Source organism: Rhinopithecus roxellana, chromosome 10, assembly GCF_007565055.1.
Source record: "Rhinopithecus roxellana isolate Shanxi Qingling chromosome 10, ASM756505v1, whole genome shotgun sequence".
Lineage (NCBI taxonomy): Eukaryota > Metazoa > Chordata > Mammalia > Primates > Cercopithecidae > Rhinopithecus > Rhinopithecus roxellana.
The window spans coordinates 83,606,166-83,626,934 of NC_044558.1; the positions used below are offsets into that span (position 1 = coordinate 83,606,166).

At 47.8% G+C, this 20,769-nt stretch overlaps 1 protein-coding gene across 1 annotated transcript in view; it reads right to left on the bottom strand.

The window, feature by feature from the left end:
* WDR66 (WD repeat domain 66) overlaps window positions 1-20,769 on the bottom strand; it is an 84,992-nt gene that overhangs the window by 7,652 nt on the left and 56,571 nt on the right. Inside the window, exons 18-19 of the mRNA XM_030939191.1 lie at window positions 17,816-17,906; window positions 17,461-17,604 (exon numbers count right to left, since the gene is read on the bottom strand). Of these exons, the coding sequence (XP_030795051.1) occupies window positions 17,461-17,604; window positions 17,816-17,906 (235 nt within the window). The remainder of the gene's footprint in view (window positions 1-17,460; window positions 17,605-17,815; window positions 17,907-20,769) is intronic.

The following is a 20,769-nucleotide window of genomic DNA, read 5'->3' on the forward strand; positions in this document are numbered from 1 at the left end:
CCTGTCCCACTTAAAAAATGTGGAACAAAAATTCAGAGGACACCAGTTTGCAGCACTGCCAAGCTACCAACCTGTCTCAAGTACCCTTCACTCTCACATCTTGGTCTGGCCTCAAGTATCAAGGAAAAAATAAAAATCTCTTGTAATCCAACCAACCAATCACAATTTCTGTGAAAGATTTGGGGCACTTCCTTCCTATTTTTTTATGCATATAAAATACATGTGCATATTTTTAACAAAACTGGTATCATATGTATAATTTTACATCCTGCTTTTTTCCTTTAACCCTGTATCTAAGTAATCACCTAGTATTTTCAGAGATATAACATATTCTCAATGCAACATTCCAGGTCGGTAGTGGTGGCTCATGCCTGTAATCCGAGCACTTTGGGAGGCCAGGGTGGGAGGATGGCTTGAGCTCAGGAGTTTGAGACCAGCCTGGGCAACATGATGAGACCTCATCTCTATTAAAAATCTAAAAAATTAAACAGGTGTGGTGGCAGTCCTAGCTACTGGGGGCTCATGCAGGAGGATGGCTTGAACCCAGAAAGCCAAGGCTGCAGTGAGCCCTGATTGTGCCACTGCACTCCAGCCTGGGCCACAGAGTGAGACCCTGTCTCAAAAAAAGGCAACATTCCAGGAATGGCCTTTTGAAATAACATTATTGGTTACAGATATAAATTAACTATAATTGATATATAATTGATATTATAAAAGTAGCTGTAAATGGTAATACTGCTTCATATACAGCATTTTACTGAGTTTATACTATGTACAATTGCCTGTTAAATCATGTATAATTTTATGTAGGAAGAAAACACTATCCAGTAGCAATTATTTGCATATTGCACTATATAACTTTGACAGTATTACTATATGCTAATACCACTATTTACCATGAGGCAGTAGAGGCGGGGGGCTAAAAGAGCAATCTTTGATGATAGACCTAGGTTCAAACTCTGGCTCTGCCATTTTCTGTCTATATGACCTTGAGTGAGTTACTCACATTCCTTCTCCTCAGTTTCCTCATCTTGAGAAAACAGGGAATACAGTAATATGTATGCATTGGGCTTTTTTGAAGCTTACTGAGACTATGTATGTAAAGTGCTTAACATAATGCCTAACACATAGCAAGCATTCAACAGACAGTAATTATTCTTGTGATTATTATACTTTTCTATGCACTTGCTAATTAGAATACATGTAATCATAACATAAGATAAATTATAATTTGGCTGGGTGGGGTGGCTCACACCTGTAATCCCAGCACTTTAGGAGGCTGGGGTGGGTAGATCGCTTTAGGAGTTTCAGACAGCCTGGGCAACATGGTGAAACCCTGTCTCTACAAAAAAGACAACAAATTAGCTTGGCGTGGTGGCGCATGTGTTTGTAGTCCCAGCTACTTGGGAGGCTGAGATGGGAGGATCACCTGAGCCCGAGAGGTGGAGGCTGCAGTGAGCCGTGATTGTGCCACTGCACTCCAGCCTGGGCAACAGGAGTGAGGAGTAAGACCTTGTCTCAAAAAGAAAAAAAAAGAAATAATATATATAAATTACTGATGTAATATATGATTTAACTCAGTTCAGAAATAGAAGACTAAGATGACAAAAGGAATTCATAAGGGCCTGAGTTACTCATACCCAGAGAGTTCCAAAGAGCTCAGCAAACATTCACAGCACAAGCCACTCAGCATGTGATTCACCTCTTACTCTCTCTTCCCGTATGATGGATCAAGAATCACTACTCAACAAGCACAGAGTTGGCAGCTTCGGCATCACTGACATTTCCTTCCTGAGCCGACTTCGCTAGTGTTCGTTGAAAAGGCAGGTTCTGCTACATGTCTGAACGAAGTTCATGCTTGGGAGAGGAACCTCGGAGCCGGAAATAGAACGCGGAGCTTGTTCTGAACACCCCCGTGTGAAGATGACTCGAGAGAAGCAGGAGTCCTGGCTGAGCGGCCCAGACCTCTGGTGGTCGTCAGTCAGCCTGGCCTTTGATAGGCATTCTCACGCCTGCTAAGGCGCGGCTTCATGCCATTCACCTGGAGAGCTTCAACAGTTCTGAGGCCCAGATCCTATTCCCTGAGAACCTGATTTTTTTTTTTTTTTTTTTTTTTTAAGATGGGAGTCTCACTCTGTCACCCAAGCTAGAGTGCAGTGGCGTGATCTCGGATCACTGCAACCTCCACCCTCTAAGTCCAACTAATTCTCCTGCCTCCGCCTCCCAAGTAACTGGGACTACAGGCACGCACCACCACACCTGGCTAATTTTTGTATTTTTAGTAGCAACAGGGTTGCTACTGTTGGCCAGGCTGATCTCGAACTCCTGATTTCAAGTGATCTGCCTGCCTCAGCCTCCCAAAGTACTGGGATTACAGGAATGAGCCACCACAACTAGCTGAGAGCCTGATTTAATTGGTCTGGGGACCAAATTTTTGGAAGCTCCTCATTTGAATGATTTGAAAGTGTAGCCAAGCTTGAGAAAAGTGGCTGGAAGGCAAAGGCTGGCAAACATCATCAGGCATCACAATGATCAGGAGGAGGTCTTATTCCAACAGACTGCTGGTCCCACCTGCGGGGTTTCTGAGTCTGGGGTAGGGTCTGACCATTTGCATTTCTTGTAAGTCTCTAGGTCACGTGACGTCAATCCTGTTGGTCTGGGGGCCTCACTTTGAGTACTGCTGCTCTTAGACCACAGGGGTTCATGGAGGTGATACTGGTGCCAAAATGAATCAGCCCCAGGCTTGTGACTTTCAGTAGAGAGTAATAATGGGTGGCAGCTGCGGTGCACGCTCTAATTCTTTGGGTTCACATCTGTTTTCTCCATTAAGCTGTAGCCAGAGCTTTCATCTCTATTTCCCCGGCAGCTTAGTTCAGAGCCTGGCACATTATAGAGGCTCAGAGAAATGTTTACTGAATGGATAGATGGATGAATGAATGAATGATAAAGTAAATAACATGGACACAAGTGAGGCTACAAAAAGAATTCTCTTGAAACTCACAAGAGGCTTAGAATAATCATTTAGTGCCCTAGTTAATTTCACTCGATTTACTAGTAGTTACTGAGCATTTGGTTTAGTGCAAAGCCAGTGAAATGCAAGTCACTCAATTATTACTAGAACAGTTCTGCATTCTGGTTTTCGATCTCAGTTGTTGGGGTCAGCAAATATTTATTCAGCGTCTATTGAGGTCTGGGCCACGAGAAGAGACGCTCAAGAGACAATATACACAAGGAAAGCGAACTAACAAACAGGCTCCATTGCCGAGGTCCTCAGCCCTGGCTGCCTGGGGCTTTAAAAACTGTCCATGCTTAGGCTCCACACCTAGGTTCTGTTGCACAAGACTGGGCTCCAGGTGTAAAAATCAGGTGTAAAAATACTGATGTATTTTTTTGAGTGCCCTCAAGTGATTTTAAAAGATTGGCTACGGTGGCTGTAAAAGATTCTGTGCCAAGATGCAGGAGAACACCATCAAAGGCTGCAGGAGCTCTCAGCCAGGTGGGCCTGGGAGGGCTTCCTGGAAGAGGTGAGCCTACTGCAGAGCCACGAAGGGTTTGGCCAGGAGGAGGTCAGAGGAAGGCACTCTATGCTGCGAAACAAGCGTGAGGAGGAGGGTGCAGAGGAGGTGCCCACCCCGAGCCCATGCATCCAATTCTAGACCACACTCTGGGTACCTGAACCTGAGGCTTCTCTCCCCCACATAACCTAAGCCCACTTCTGGGGCCTATGGGGATCTCACCCTCCTGAGGGCAATCTGTGCCCCTGGTGTTGCCCACCCATAGGTCTGAAGGGTGACCCGGGGCTGCTGTTTGGAGGGTATAGAGAAAGGTCCACCTCCTGAATGCCATGCGCACAGTGGCCAGTGATGGAGCCAGGGCTGGGAGGACACGTGGGGCAGGTCCAGCCTGGCCCTGCATGCTGCCCATTCGGGTGTGAACTTTGAGTCAGCTCATGTTGAAGGCTGAACTGTCAAGGGGGGATATTTATTTAGCACCTTGTTGCTTGATTGGTAACTTTTAAACATTTAGACATACAGCATCTGGGCCTCTGTTGCCCCGACTGCTCCAGGCCCCAAGACATGAGAGTGGCCTCTTGGTGGTGGGCTGGAGTTCCCTCACCCGAGAGCATCTTATTTCTGCCTCTGTCATTGATGATGCATGTCTTTGGGTCTGTGATCCCTGCTGTCAGCCTCAGGAAGCCATTGATGTCCTTAGAATTATGTTCTATAATTAAGTTTTATAACCTCCCTATTAAGCAGAGAGGAACACGATACATTTGAACTGGGGCCATTCCTTGTTTTTATATGCAGGCTCCTGGTGGGGGCAGGTTTGCTTCTGCAATGGTTTCATGGACCAGTATAGGGCTGGGAGCACTCACCGTCTTCCCCACGCCCTCCTCCCAACACACAATACCCTCTAGAACATCCTCAACCTATGGGGCACAGGGTCTTGTCCCCGCTCATCATCCTTACTCACACCCTGTCCGGGTCACCCCCTGCATCTCCTCGCTAACCCGGGGTAAGGAGTAGTGGGCTGAGGAGGGGGCGTCAGGGCTGGGCAGCGTCACTGCATGGCCACATCTGGAGACCCCTGTGAGCCCCCTCTGCGATTCATGCAACACTGTGACCCCAACTGCTCCATACCTCCCTCCAGGAACTAGATCTGGATGGCAACTGCCTCTTTTTCCAGGAGTAGGGCACGCACGCAGTTCTGCCCTCTGGATGCAGTCTCAGGTCACAGCAGCCAAGGCCTGGCCTACTATCTTCTACTCCATGTGAACAACACCCATCCACAGGGCCCTTAAAGCGACTGTCACCCTGCCCCACATCAGAGCCCAGGCCTCAAACACCCCCAGGGACTCTTGCCTTCCCAGTTAATGTTTTTAAAGGTCTGAAAGAGACAGTCCTAGCTGAATGACAAGCCTTGCACCTTGTACCAAACCCACAATCAAGGATTTGCTAGTTCTGTGTCCACAGCTTTCCAAAATCCTGATCCTGCCTCATGCACCCTAAAGCCCCAGATGGATCCTAGCTCAAGTGAAGAAGTGATCTGGGCCGGGCACTGTGGCTCACACTTGGGATCCCAGCACTTTGGGAAGCCAAGGCAGGTGGATCATTTGAAGTCAGGAGTTCAAGACCATCTTGGCCAACATGGTGAAACCCCGTCTCCACTAAAAATACAAAAATTAGCCAGGCATGGGGGTGGGCACCTGTAGTCCCAGGTACTCGGGAGGCTGAGACAAGAGAATTGCTTGAATCCAGGAGGCGAAGGTTGCAGGGAGCCGAGATCGTGCCATTGCCCAACAGCCTGGGCAACACAGCAAGACTCTGTCTCAAAAAAAAAAAAAAAAATTGTAGAGACAGGGTCTCACTATGTTGCTCAGGATCGTATTGAACTCCCAAGGACAAGCAATCCTCCCACTTTGGCCTCCCAAAGTGCTGGGAATACAGGTGAAGAGCCACAGCACCAGGCCAATCTCACTTCCTAATGGCTACTTAGTGTAGGTGTGCCTTATTTTATCAGTCTCATCTCCTATCAATGGATATCAGTGTTGTTTTGATTTTCAACACAATAGACTATGTGGCAACAATTGTCCCTTCAGGTCAGGTACGGGTGTGGAGGGCCTGTGGTCCCAGCAACTAGGAAGGCTAAAGCAGGAGGCTTGCCTAAGCCCAGGAGTTTGAGACCAGCCTGGGCAATGTAGTGAGACCCCATCTCAATATTTATATATATTATATATTTAAAATTATCCCTTCCATACATACATCATTATAAACTTGGGTGAGTTTTTCTGTAGGATACACTCCCTTTTTTTTTTTTTTTGAGACGGAGTCTTGCTCTGTCACCCAGACTGGAGAGTATGGTGGCACCATTTCAGCTCGCTGCAACCTCCGCCTCCTGGGTTCAAACAATTCTCCTGCCTCAGCCTCCGGAGTTGCTGGGATTACAGGCTCGCGCCACCACGCCCAGCTAATTTTTGTATTTTTAGTAGAGATGGGGTTTGGCCATGTTGGCCAGGCTGGTCTCAAACTCCTGACCTCAGGTGATCCTCCCACCTCAGTCTCCCAAAGTGCTGGGATTACAGGCTTGAGTCTCCACACCCAGCCAGAATACACTCTTTTTTTTTTTTTTTTTTTTGAGACGGAGTCTTGCTCTGTCGCCCAGGCTGGAGTGCAGTGGCCGGATCTCAGCTCACTGCAAGCTCCGCCTCCCGGGTTCACGCTATTCTCCTGCCTCAGCCTCCGGAGTAGCTGGGACTACAGGCGCCCGCCACCTCGCCCGGCTAGTTTTTTTGTATTTTTTAGTAGAGACGGGGTTTCACCGTGTTAGCCAGGATGGTCTCGATCTCCTGACCTCGTGATCCGCCCGTCTCGGCCTCCCAAAGTGCTGGGATTACAGGCTTGAGCCACCACGCCCGGCCAGAATACACTCTTAAAAGTACATTTGTTAAGTCAAAAGATACATACATTTTTAAAGTTAAGCAAAAGATAAATAGCAAATAAAATAAAAAGTTAAGTGACTGTTTAATTCCTTTCTAGATGCTCCTGAGCTATGCCAAAGCTCCTGAATATATCAAACACATTAGGGTTACTGAGAATTACGCTGAGATCAAATAATAATGTCAGGGATTCTGTCGTCCTCACCGACTCTGCTGTCGAATACGACCAATGAGCATCATTGATTCTTTCACTCATTCCATCAACATTTGCCAAGCATCCACCATGCAGGCACTTGCTGGGCACATATGTCTCTACAGGATTAGCCTTCAGTTTACAGAACTAGGTGTTTGCACCAATGTTTATTCCTTGCCCAAACCTGTCAAGATTATACAACACTCTGCAAGCTAAAGAGAAGTGAAGCTGCAAGTAAGCAGGAAACAAATGATAGGCTGGGCCCTCTCCCAACGCGACAGTCCAGCATCCTGGAAGAAAAGACACATTGACAAAGACAGAGGATGGAACTGCCTTGCACGGGAAATCATCTGTAGAAACGATGACACCTAAGCAATGGTTCCTTTGATAACATTATACATGCTGCAGATCTTTCATTTAAAAATGATTTCTAGGCTGGGCACGGGCGGCTCACACCTTGTAATCCCAGCACTTTGGGAGGCCGAGGCAGGCGGATCAAGAGGTCAGGAGCTCGAGACCATCCTGGCTAACACAGTGAAACCCCGTTTCTACTGAAAATACAAAAAAATTAGATGGGCATGTGGCATGAACTTGTAGTCTCAGCTACTCGGGAGGCTGAGGCAGGAGAATCGCTTGAACCCGGGAGGCAGAGGTTGCAGTGACTGCAGTGAGCTGAGATTGAGCCACTGCACTCCAACCTGGGTGACAGACTTGGTCTCAAAAAAAAAAATAACTAAATAAAATAAAATAAATAAATACATAATGGTTTCTAGGAGTAGCCCACCCTGACCACTTTGGCTGTGTTTTGCTCCCGAGCACAGCTTTCTGCGAAAGAAGGGAATGGCTAGGAATTATTTGGGGAGGGTTGTATTCTTGTATAGTTTGGCTTCAGTGTACCACACTGACTAGCTTCAAATCCCAAGACAGTTGTAATGACGTAAGCAAAATATCAACAATGTATAGTCTTTGGGGTGCTGGTCTAAACCCTGCATCTGGGTCTTTTCTGTAACCAAGTGTGAACACACTCCAATAGCGAGGCGTAAACTCCATGCAACTTTCTGAAGGAGAGGGAGCGGCTACATCTCAATAGGAAATGTTTCATTAACCACAGTAAAGCCTGGGTTAGTTTCAAAGCCCTGAAAAGATTTTTTTTAATCACTATAAATCTGACTTGAAAACAAAAGATCAGAAACTTCTCCCGGTGCACCTTCAGACATAAACTAACTCATCAGCTAATCAAGTCTGCACACTGACGTGGGGCACATCTGGGGCCTTCAGAAAACATCTCCAAAGAGGAAACTTTTTTTTTTTTAAGTAGATTAAAAACCCTGGAGTCCAAGGGTGAGTGGGGCCCTCAGTGAGTGCGGCACCGAAACTCTCCTTTTGGGAAGTGGTGGGGTCAGGCAGGAGAACATATACAACATCCAGTGCAAACCTTATAATCGCCGTTTTTATTTCTGTCTTTAAGTAATTGTCAATGTCTGTTACTTTATAACATTTGTTACCAACTAACATTTTTTTCTGGATACCTTTTCTTCATCAGCAAGATTTTGATAAGTTGTTTAAGCTTTATTATTTTTTGCCAGTGATAGAATAAATGAGTACATCTTTAATAATTAGACTTCCTTGCCTTTTTTTTTTTTTTTTGGAGAGCTATGGTGCCCAGGCTGGAGGACAGTCGCTATTCACAGGCATGATCATAGCACGCTGCAGCCTCCAGCTCCTGGGATCAAGCAATCCTCCTGCCTCAGCCTCCACGGTAGCTGCGACTCCAGTTGCCCACCACCATCCCCAACTAATTTTCTTTCTTTTTTTTTTGAGACAGGGCCTCACTCTGCTGTCCTGTCTGGAGTGCATGGCACAATCATGGTCCACTATAGCCTTGACCTCCTGTGCTCAAGCGATTCTTCGATCCTTCCCACCTCAGTCCTCCAAGCAGCTGGGACTACAGGTGCACACCACCACACCCAGCTAATTGTTTATTAGCAGAGATGGGTCTCCTTATGTTGCCCAGGTTGGTCTTGAACTCCTAGGCTCAAGCGATCCTTTTGCCTTGGCCTCCCAAAATGCTGGGATTGTGAGCCACCATGCCTAGCCCACTTTTTCTAGGTTTTTAAGAGATAGAGATCTCGCTGTGTTGCCTAGGCTGGTCTGGAACTCTTGGCCTCAAGTGATCCTCCTGCCTCAGCCTCTCAAGCAGCTGGGACTCCAGGCATATGCAGGACTTCCTTATTTCTTTTTTTTTTTTTTTTTTTTTTGAGACGGAGTCTCGCTGTGTCGCCCAGGCTGGAGTGCAGTGGCGCGATCTCGGCTCACTGCAAGCTCTGCCTCCCGGGTTCCCGCCATTCTACCGCCTCAGCCTCCGAGTAGCTGGGACTACAGGCACCCGCCACCACGCCCGGCTAGTTTTTTGTATTTTTAGTAGAGACGGGGTTTCACCGTGTTAGCCAGGAGGGTCTCGATCTCCTGACCTCGTGATCCGCCCGCCTCGGCCTCCCAAAGTGCTGGGATTACAGGCTTGAGCCACCGCGCCCGGCCAGGACTTCCTTATTTCTATAGGAAGCAGAGACAAGTGGGTTGCTCTCTGCCTACCCCCTTTCTCAAGCACTTTGTGCGACAGGTGGGCACGGGTCGCCAGGGCTAAACACCTCACCAACAAAGCAGGACAGCCCAAGGATTAAAATCAAGAATCCTGGCAGGGCACAGTGGCTCACACCTATAATCCCAGCACTTTGGGAGACCGAGGCGGGTGGATCACCTGAAGTCGAGAGTTCGAGACCAGCCTGACCAACATGGAGAAACCCCATCTCTACTGTAAATACAAAATTAGCCAGGTGTGATGGCGTGTGCCTGTCATCCTAGCTACTCAGGAGGCTGAGGCAGGAGAATTGCTTGAACCTGAGAGGCGGAGGTGTGGTGAGCTGAGATGGCGCCATTGCACTCCAGCCTGGGCAACAAGAGTGAAACTCCGTCTCAAAAAAGAAAAAAAAAAAATCAAGAATCCTGAATGATGTGGTGATGTGCGCCTATAGTATGAGCTACTAGAGAGGCTGGGGCAGAGGAATCACTTGAGCCCAGGAAGTTGAGGCTGCAGGGAGCTGTGATCGCACCACTGCACTCCAGCCTGGGCGACAGAGTGAGACCCTGCCTCTTAAAAAAAAAAATCCCAAACAAGCGAGAAGACTGTCATCAATCTGATGACATTTGGACATTTATGTAAAGTATCTTTATCAGAAAATCAAGAAAATATAAACTTTTAGATTTTGGAAAGGGTATTGTGCACAAAGAAGCACGAGGTCAGAGAAACATTCCCACAAAGGGCTTCTAGAATCATGGATCCATAGACGGGGATGCCATGACAAAGACAAAAACATTGGATGACATTTTAAAACATTGAACGTGTGCCATGTACTGTACGAAACGGACACTCAGTTAATCTTCACAGTAATTCTGGAGGTGGGTACTACTATTATGTTTATTTTGTAGATGAGGAAACTGAGGCATGGAGAGGTTCTGAAACTCGACCAAGTCGTAACTGGCACGTGGCCACAGTCAGGATTCAAACCCAGAGCTGCCTGACCTGGGAGCCTCCACAACATGGCCTCCATGGTTAGCACTGACCTGCAGGCATCAGAGAGCCACCAGAATACTCCTCACCCACAGGAACGGCCAGAGGCATGGCCCACGATGGCATTTAGGTGAATTTCATAGAAGTGTGAACCTCAGGCTCCCGCAGGCCTTATGAAGGAGGCCCTCTCCCTGGCTAAGGGGCGCCTGGGTTTGAAAGGCCTCCTTGTGAAGCGAGGGTGTCTGGAACTTGCTTCAGAATAACCCATGGGGCGGGAGCAGGTCAGTGGGTCTGGACCAAACAGGAGCTGAGAACTGCTGAAGCTGAAGTTGACTGATGAGTATGCAGGAGTGTGTGTGTGTGTGTGTGTGTGTGAGACAGGGTTTCACTCTGTTGCCCAGGCTGGAGTGCAGTGGCATGATCACAGCTCACTGCATCCTTGACCTCACAGGCCCAAGCAATCCTCCCACCTCAGTCTCCCGAGTAGCTGGGACCATAGGCGCACGCCACTACATGTGGTTAATTTTTTAAAATATTTTTTTGTAGAGACAGGGTCTCCCTATATTGCCTAGGTTGGTCTCGAACTCCTGGGCTTACTAAAACAATCCTCCTGCCTCAGTCTCCCAAAGGGCTAGGATGACAGGTGTGAGCCACCATGACTGGCCAAGAGTTCATTTCATTCTTTTCTGTGTTTTTGTGTTTGCTTGGAATTTTACAAAATAAAATTTAAAATAAGAAGATGAGGGGTGATCCCATCAGCCTCTTAAGAGGAACACGCTGATTTTTTTTTTTTTTTTTTTTTTTTTTTTTTTGAGACGGAGTCTCGCTCTGTCGTCCCGGCTGGAGTGCAGTGGCCGGATCTCAGCTCACTGCAAGCTCCGCCTCCCGGGTTCACGCCATTCTCCTGCCTCAGCCTCCTGAGTAGCTGGGACTACAGGCGCCCGCCACCTCGCCCGGCTAGTTTTTGAACACGCTGATTTAACAGGAAATACTGTGGGAAGAGCACCCCACAGAGTAAGCACCTCTGTGTGCTGGGCACCGCACAGACCCTCACTTGTTAGTCCTCATGACACCCCTATGAGAGCGCAGCCCGCTCCAGCCTCATCTACAGAGAGGACTCTGGCATTCAGACCACTGCTGGGATGGCTCGCCAAGGAGGCTGGGTACTGCAGCCAGGCCAGCTAGTTTTCACCAACATGTGCTTCTTCCCTTTCTTCATCTTGAAGTACCAGGTGTTAGGCCAACCAATCACCCAGAGGAGGTGGGTATTTGGTTAAATGTTGGGCTAAAAACAGAAGAAGCAGAACCACAGAGCCATGCAGATGAAGTGCAGTAGCCGTGGGAACAGGGAGACATCTGAGGCAACATTTCTAATGTAAAATGAGAGGGAAAGGAGGTCCGGGAGCGGTGGCTCATGCCTAGAATCCTGCACTATGGGAGGCTAAGGAGGGTGGATGGCTTGAGCTCAGGAGTTCGAGACCAGCCTGGCCAACATGGAGAAACCCAATCTCTACCAAAATTTAAAAATTAGCCAAGCATGGTGGCACACGCCTGTAGTCCCAGCTACTTGGAGGGCTGAGGCTGGAGGACCAGGTGACACAGTGAGACCTTGTCTCCAAAAAAAAGGAAGTAAGAATGAAGAGGGGCCCACTTTTTGTCCTGCTCAGAATTCCGTGGAAACCATGCCACCTGCCCAGAGTGGTCCTGGGTGCGACTGTTGCACTCATTTTGTAGATGAGGAAGCTGAAGCATGAACAGGCTGAGACACCTGCCCATGTCTTAGCTGTCACTTGGTCATAGTCCTCATGGTTAAAGGAGACTGAGCCCACTCCACACTCCAGGAAGGAGAGTGCCCAGGCCTGGCCAACCTGAGTGGCACATGCTCTGATGGCAGTGATGACAGTGACAATGTCTGCAGCTCTGGGAAGGAGAAGGGCTCCTGCCTGTGGCGTTGAACCCCACTGGATGTGGGCTGGAGGCTGGAGGCTGGACCCAGAGGGAGACAGCACAGCAGAAAGCCAGGCCTAAAGAGAGACCCTTCCCAGCAACATGGATGAGGGCCTGGCTTAGGTTACGCTACACATCACCACTCCCTCTGGACCTAGAATTCTGTGAACCAGAAAATGGGTGACTTAGGTTTCTGTAACTTGTAACCAAAGAACAAGGCTGAGGCTGGGCATAGTGGCTCATGCCTGTATCCCAGCACTTTGAGAGGCTGAGGCAGGTGGATCACTTGAGGTCAGGAGTTCGAGACCAGCCTGGCCAACATGGTGAAATCCTGTCTCTACTAAAAAATACAAAAATTAGCCAGGCGTGGTGGTGCATGCTTGTAATCCCAGCGACTTGGGAGGCTGAGGCAGGAGAATCGCTTGAACCTGGGAGGCTGAGGTTGCAGTAAACTGAGATCACACCACTGCACTCCAGCCTAGGTGACAGACCAAGATGCTGCCTCAGAAAAAAAAATAGAGAGAGAAAAAAAGAAGAAAGCTGACTAATGATCCCGCTCAGTGTGTTGAGTCCCTATCTTCAAATGTGGGCAGCTCTGCAGTGAGCACCCCCAGGAGATGTACAGACTCCGAGGCCTGTGCTTGGAGATTCCAATTGGCTGAACCTGGGCAGGGCCCAGGAGCTGAATATTCAGTAAATGCTCCGATGCAGCTTCCCAGTTTGGGAAGCCACGTTCTAGGGAACACTCTTTGGAAAATGCCACTCTCAGGAACACTTTTATGTGGGCTGTATGAACTTTCTCAGAGTTGCTTATGTTTCTAGCAATGTGCTATTACAAAAGGCACACCAGCCGAAGACCTTTAGAGGAGCTTACAACAAACAGTACCTGGTGATTTTACGGTCCTCATTCATTCAAGACTCAGCAGGGGTTAAGGGGCTCTGATAACTAATTTCTCCAGAAATGAGTTTTGTGTACCTAGAGTACACAAAACAGGTGATTCTGAGTAGGCCACCGAAGCCGAGAGAAGGGACTGGGACCACAGCTTATACTGCTCAAGTGTTCTCAGCCAACATGAACATTGAGTCTTAGTTGGGTTTCAGGACTTGTGGATTCCTGAAGATGGGCACGTAAAATGCTACATTTATGGAAAGTAGGGGCCGGGCGTGGTGGCTCAAGCCTGTAATCCCAGCACTTTGGGAGGCCGAGACGGGCGGATCACGAGGTCAGGAGATCGAGACCATCCTGGCTAACACGGTGAAACCCCGTCTCTACTAAAAATACAAAAACTAGCCGGGCGAGGTGACGGGCGCCTGTAGTCCCAGCTACCCGGGAGGCTGAGGCAGGAGAATGGCGTAAACCCAGGAGGCGGAGCTTGCAGTGAGCTGAGATCTGGCCACTGCACTCCAGTCCGGGTGATAGAGCGAGACTCCGCCTCAAAAAAAAAAAAAAAAAAAAAAAAGAAAGTAGGTTAGCAGTAGGGCCTGCAATTTCATATTCTCTGACCCAGTAATTCTACTTCTTTTTTTTTTTTTTTTTTTTTTTTTGAGACGGAGTCTCGCTCACTGCAAGCTCCGCCTCCCTGGTTTATGCCATTCTCCTGCCTCAGCCTCCGAGTAGCTGGGACTACAGGCGCCCGCCACCTCGCCCGGCTAGTTTTTTTTTTTTGTATTTTTTAGTAGAGACGGGGTTTCACCGTGTTAGCCAGGATGGTCTCGATCTCCTGACCTCGTGATCCGCCCGTCTCGGCCTCCCAAAGTGCTGGGATTACAGGCTTGAGCCACTGCGCCCGGCCAGTAATTCTACTTCTTGCACTATGACCCAGGAAAATAATTAGAGAAGTGTGTAAAAACCATGCACAGAGATGCTCAACACAGCTGTGTCTCTGACACCAACTACTTCAGACAACTTACATGCCTGTCAACTGGGGAATGGTCCAATTAAGTTTGCAGCCTTTAAAAGCATGTTGCCAAGGAATTTTTACCAACTGAGAATGTTGATACATATCTATATGCACACACATCCTCTGTATAATGTTGATATATATAGGTATATACATATATATACACCATATAATCTCAATTCTTTGTTAAAAAATATAGCTATATCTATGTCCATATATAAAATGATAGGATATCTACCAAAATAATAACAGTGATGATCTCTGAGTAATTTCTATTTTCTTCTTTATAATTCTATTTTCTAAATTAGAAAAAGTTAAAAAATTAAAATATATCCTTTAAAAAGCAAGTTTTTGGACAATTTTTAATATAATGGAAAAAGCTTATGATATAAAATTAAGGGAAAATATAGGGTACAAACACATATTCAATGTGGTATCAATTAGTTTTTTGTTTGTTGGTTTGTTTTTTATTTTTTGAGAAAGAGTTTTGCTCTGTTGCTGAGGCTGGAGTGCTGTGGTGCGATCTCAGCTCACTGCAACCTCCGCCTCCTGGGTTCAAGTGATTATCTTGCCTCAGCCCCCCAAGTGCTAGGACTACAGGTGTGTGCTACCATGCCCAGCTAAGTTTCGTATTTTTTAGTAGAGACAGGGCTTCACCATGTTAGTTTTTTGCACCAAGCCCAATTAGTTTTTTAAAACTACATATATCTGGCCGGGTACGGTGGCCCAAGCCTGTAATCCCAGCACTTTGGGAGGCCGGGGCAGGCGGATCACGAGGTCAGGAGATCGAGACCATCCTGGCTAACACAGTGAAACCCTGTCTCTACTAAAAATACAAAAAAAATTAGTCCAGTGTGGCGGCAGGTGCCTGTATTCCCAGCTGCTGGGGAGGCTGAGGCAGGAGAATGGTGTGAACCCAGGAGGCGGAGCTTGCAGTGAGCCGAGATCGTGCCACTGTACTCCATCCTGGGCGACAGAGCAAGACTCCATCTCAAAACAAAACAAAACAAACAAACAAAAAAAACTATATACATCTATACAGTCACACTGCACTTAACAACGTTTCAATGACAGATCACATATAGGATGGTGGTTCCATAAGGTCAGAATACTATATTTTTACTGTACCTTTTCTTTGTTTACATAGGCTTAGATACACAAATACATACCACTGTGTTACAGTTGCCTACAGTATTCAGTACAGTCGCATGCTGTTCAGGTCTGGAGCCTGGGAGCCACAGGCTCTACCATACCGCCCAGGCATGTAGTAGGCTCTGCCATCTGTGTTTGTGTAAGGACACTCTATGATGTTCACACAATAACGATGTCGCTTAACGACACAGTTCTTAGAACATCTCCCCAACATTAAGTGATGCATGATTATATGTATGATTATATAAATATATATACAAAACACCCAGGAAAATCTTAATAACTGTTCCATCTGCATAGTGGAATTGTAAGTCAGTATTTTCTTCATTCCACTTGTATATCCTTCCCAAACTTTATATAATGGGAATGCATTATATTTCTTTTTTTTTTTTTTTTTTTTTGAGACAGAGTCTCGCTCTGTCGCCCAGGCTGGAGTGCAGTGGCGTGATCTCAGCTCACTGCAAGCTCCGCCTCCCGGGTTCACGCCATTCTCCTGCCTCGCCCCCCAAGCAGCTGGGACTACAGGCGCCCGCCGCCACGCCCAGCTAATTTTTTGCATTTTTAGTAGAGATGGGGTTTCACCGTGTTAGCCAGGATGATCTCGATCTCCTGACCTTGTGATCCACCCGCCTCAGCCTCCCAAAGTGCTGGGATTACAGGCGTGAGCCACTGCGCCCAGCCTACATTTCAAGTCAGAAGAAACACAATCAATTGTACTTTATTTATTTATTATTTTTTTTGAGACAGGGTCTCGCTCTGTCTCCCAGGCTGGAGTGCAGTGGCACAATCACGGGCACTGAAGCCTTCACCTCCAGGGCTCAAGTGAGCCTCCTGCCATGGCCTCCTGAGTAGCTGGGACCACAGGCACGGGCCACCACACCAGGCAATTTTTTTGGGGGGATGGGGATAGAGATGGGATCTCTCTATGTTACCCTGGCTGCTCTCAAACTCCTGGGCTCAAGTGATCCTCCTGCCTTGGTATCCCAAAGTGTTTGGATTACAGGCGTGAGCTGCCACACCTGGCTTAACTGCACTTTAAACAATAGTTTACATCAGGAACATTTCCCTGAGATGCTTCTTGACCCTGCTTGGGGCTCCTTGCATCTAGGGGTGCTTTTGCGGCATGGTCATGAGGGATGGCTGCACCCTCCGTGCTCCACAGTCCAGACAAGCACCCACTTCCCAAAGGTGCCCCATTAACACCTGCTAGCTTAAGAGCAACTAGACAGTGAGAATAACAATGATGACAATAACTCCCTCCCTTCCCTGAGCTCTTCCTGTGCACCCAGCACCATGCCCAGGGCTGCATAGGCATCAATCCCCTCCTCAAATTCCATGAGGCTGGCCGGGCGCGGTCGCTCATGCCTGTAATCCCAGCACTTTGGGAGGTTGAGGCGGGGGGATCACTTCAGGTCAGGAGTTTGAGACCAGTCTGACCAACATGGTGAAACCCCATCTCCACTAAAAATACAAAAATTAGCTGGGCATGGTGGTGGGAGCCTGTAATCCCAGCTACTCAGAAGTCTGAGCCAGGAGAATTGCTTGGACCTAGGAGGTGGAGGTTGCAGTGAGCCAAGATTGTGCCACTGCAGTCCAACCTGGGCGACAAAGGAAGACTCCACCTCAAAAAAAGAGAAAAAAATCCTATGAGGCTGGTCCTCACTCAGCAAGGGGCAGGGCTCAGACGGCAGCCCTAGTCCGTCCAGTTCAACACCATGGTTGCAAGACCCATGCTCTAACCAACATTGAACTTCCATGAGGAGCATGCTTTTTAGAAACAGCATATCTTGGCCGGGCGCAGTGGCTCACACCTGTAATCCCAGCACTTTGGGAGGCCAAGGCAGGCGGATCATGAGGTCAGGAGATCGAGACCATCCTGGTTAACACAGTGAACCCAGTCTCTACTAAAAATACAAAAAAATTAGCCAGGCGTGGTGGCGGGTGCCTGTAGTCCCAGCTACTCAGGAGGTTGAGGCAGGAGAATGGCATGAACCCGGGAGGGGGAGCTTGCAGTGAGCCGAGATCGCACCACTGCACTCCCGCCTGGGTGACAGAGCGAGACTCCATCTAAAAAAAAAAAATAGCATATCTCTACCATAAGGCAGTTACTCAGGAGTGCATCTGAAATACCCAGAACCGTCTTTCTGATCCATTTATGCAAGAAAAATGTGCAATTTTTGCTTTGACCTATAATGTTTGTTCCCAGAGGTTGTTTTTTATAAATAGCACATCCCGTTGCTGCTCTTGTTTTCATTCTCCCTACCTTCTCTTCAGACGGGTAAAAGCCAATTGCTCTCATGACAAAAGGAAGCTCTGACAGGCAAATGTATTCTGACACCTTTCTGGTCTCCATCGTGTCGATGCCTTGACTGCGGAGCTGAGAATAGTAGAAGTAGTCTTCTAGCTCCTACATAGGAATAGAACGGAAACACAACACACGTTTAGGCTTAAGTCTGAAGGCATCCATGAACACTTCAAGGACATTTTCTAGAAAGTACATTTTAAGCTCAATGGGGGAACAAAGCTTCGGAATAAAGCAAGAAGGTTAACCCTGGGCACATTTGCTTTACAAACTTAACTAGATGTTACCAGGAAGTGTTTACTCTAGGGACAATTACCCTGTAGAATTTTCCTTCCCGGCCACCAGACAGCAGACCATAGAATGGGGTCAAGTCTTCACCCCCAAGAGAAACCGCTGCCTCCAGGACACTGGAACAACAACAGAAATGTCCCTATTAGAAAGCGCTCAAGCGTGAGCATGGCTCAGAAGGGGGTCCGCACAGCACTGCGGCCCTCTGAAGGGTATCACGGCGCAGAAACAGTGAGGGTCTCTACACACTTGTTAAGAAAAGGTCCTTTAAAATGAAACCAAAACCAGAAAATTCCATTTCAAGCGTGGAACTCAGAGGTAGAAGGTACCCGCCTTAATTATGGTGATATTCTCTCGGTGATGACAGGGCAGGTGCTTGGCAATTTGTCTGCAATCTTTGGGGACACGTGTCTCCTGGGGGTGGGGGAGGCATCTGTGTCCTGAAACCACAATCCTACCAAACAGAGGAGCCTTACCCGCAACTTTAGATCCACAAGCTATCAAAGTCAAAAGAATGGGATATTGTACAAGTGGACTGCCAACACTAATTGCTTCCATAAAAACTCAGGAGACCACAGGGACCCATGCCAGTCAGATAAAAATAACCCTCTGCTCTCTAACACAAGGTCAGATTTTCCAAAAATAGGCCCTTTCAATGGTAAGAAAACCTACTTTTGTATGAGACCAACTTTGCCTCCTACAAAAGGCTAATCATCAGAAATCATTCTAATAATCCACTAACTGGATTACTGCTAATCGGGCGATTAGCCTCTTTGCTGTGACATCAAACACACCTCATGTAGACCACAGTGGGGAAGTGGGGAAGTGTCCAGAGGGTGGAGTCACACAGACATGTGTGCAAGTCCTGGCTCTGCCCCTGGCAAGCTGTGTGACTCTGGGGAGGTAACTTAACCTCCCTGGCATCAGTGTCCTCCATTATAAAATGAGAAGATTCTGCCTCGCAGCATTGTTGTAAGAATTAATAAATGCATACCCGGTAGACTAGTCTGTTTTCATGCTGCTAATAAAAACATAACTGAGACTGGGCAATTTACAAAAGAAAGAGGTTTATTGGACTTACAGTTTCATATGGCGGGGGAGGCCTCACAATAATGGCAGAAGGTGAAAGGCATGTCTCACATGGCGGTGGCAAGAGAGAGAATGAGAGCCCAAGTGAATCGGGTTTCCCCTTATCAAACCATCAGATCTCATGAGACTTATTCACTACCATGAGAACAGCATAGGGGAAACTGCCCCCATGATCCAACCATCTCCCACCAGGTCCCTCCCACAACATGCAGGAATTATGGTAGTGCAATTCAAGATGAGATTTGGGTGGAGGCACAGAGTCAAACCATATCATTCCACCCTGACCCCTCCCAAATCTCATGTCCTCATATTTCAAAACCAATCATGACTTCCCAACAGTCCCCCAAAGTCTTAACTTGCTTTTGATTTTTGGGACTTGCCTGTCTTAGATGAGACTTTGGACCTCTGACCCCACATTTCCCTTCCACACTGCCCTAGCAGAGGTTCTCCATGAGGGCCCCACACCTGCAACAAACTTCTGCCGGGGCATCAAGGTGTTTCCATACATCTTCTGAAATCTAGGCAGAGGTTCCCAAACCCCAATTCTTTTTTTTTTTTTTTTTTTTTTTGAGACGGAGTCTTGCTCTGCCGCCCAGGCTGGAGTGCAGTGGCCGGCTCTCAGCTCACTGCAAGCTCCGCCTCCCGGGTTTACGCCATTCTCCTGCCTCAGCCTCCCGAGTAGCTGGGACTACAGGCGCCCGCCTCGTTGCCCGGCTGGTTTTTTGTATTTTTTAGTGAGACGGGGTTTCACCGTATTAGCCAGGATGGTCTCAATCTCCTGACCTCGTGATCCGCCCGTCTCGGCCTCCCAAAGTGCTGGGATTACAGGCTTGAGCCACCGCGCCCGGCCTCCAAACCCCAATTCTTGACTTCTGTGGACTTGCAGGTTCAGCACCACATGAAAGCTGCCAAGGCTTGGAGCTTGCACTCTCTGAAGCAACAGCCCGAGCTCTACATTGGCCCCTTTCAGCCATGACTGGAGTAGCTGGGATGCAGGGCACCAAGTCCCTAAGCAGCATACAGCATGGGGACCCTGGGCTTGTCCCAATAAACTTGGTCAAAACAAAGGCCTCCAGGACTGCGATGGGAGGGGCTGCCATGAAGATGTCTGACATGCCCTGGAGTCATTTTCCCCATTGTCTTGGGGATTAACATTTGGCTAGTGGTTACATATGCAAATTTCTGCAGCCAGTTTGAATTTCTCCTCAGAAAACGGGTTTTTCTTTTCTGTCACAGTCAGGCTGCAAATTTTGCTAATTTTTATGCTCTGCTTTCTTTATAAAACTGAATGCCTTTAATAGCACCCAAGTTACCTCCCAAATGCTTTGCTGCTTAGAAATTTCCTCCGCCAGAGGCCGGGAGTGGTGGCTCATGCCTGTATTCCCAGCACTTTGGGAGGCCGAGGCGGGTGGATCACGAGGTCGGGAGATTGAGACCTCCCTGGCTAACACAGTGAAACCCTTTCTCTACTAAAAATACAAAAAATTAGCCAAGTGTGGTGGCACACACCTGTGGTCCCAGCTACTCAGGAGGCTGAGGCAGGAGAATCGCTTGAACCCAGGAGGCAGAGGTTGCAGTGAGCCAAAATTGTGCCACTGCACTCCAGCCTGGGTGACAGAGCAAGACTCCATCTAAAAAAAAAAAAAAAAAAAAAAAAAATTTCACCCACCAGATACCTTAAATCATCTCTCTCAAGTTCAAAGTTCCACAAATCTCTAGGACGGGGCAAAATGCCACCAGTCTCTTTGCTAAAACGTGACAGAGTCACTTTTGCTCTAGTTCCCAACAAGTTCCTCATCTCCATCTGAGACCACCTCAACCTGGACCTTAGTCCATATCACTATCAGGCTTTTGGCTAAAGCCATTCAACAAGTCTCTAGGAAGTTCCAAACT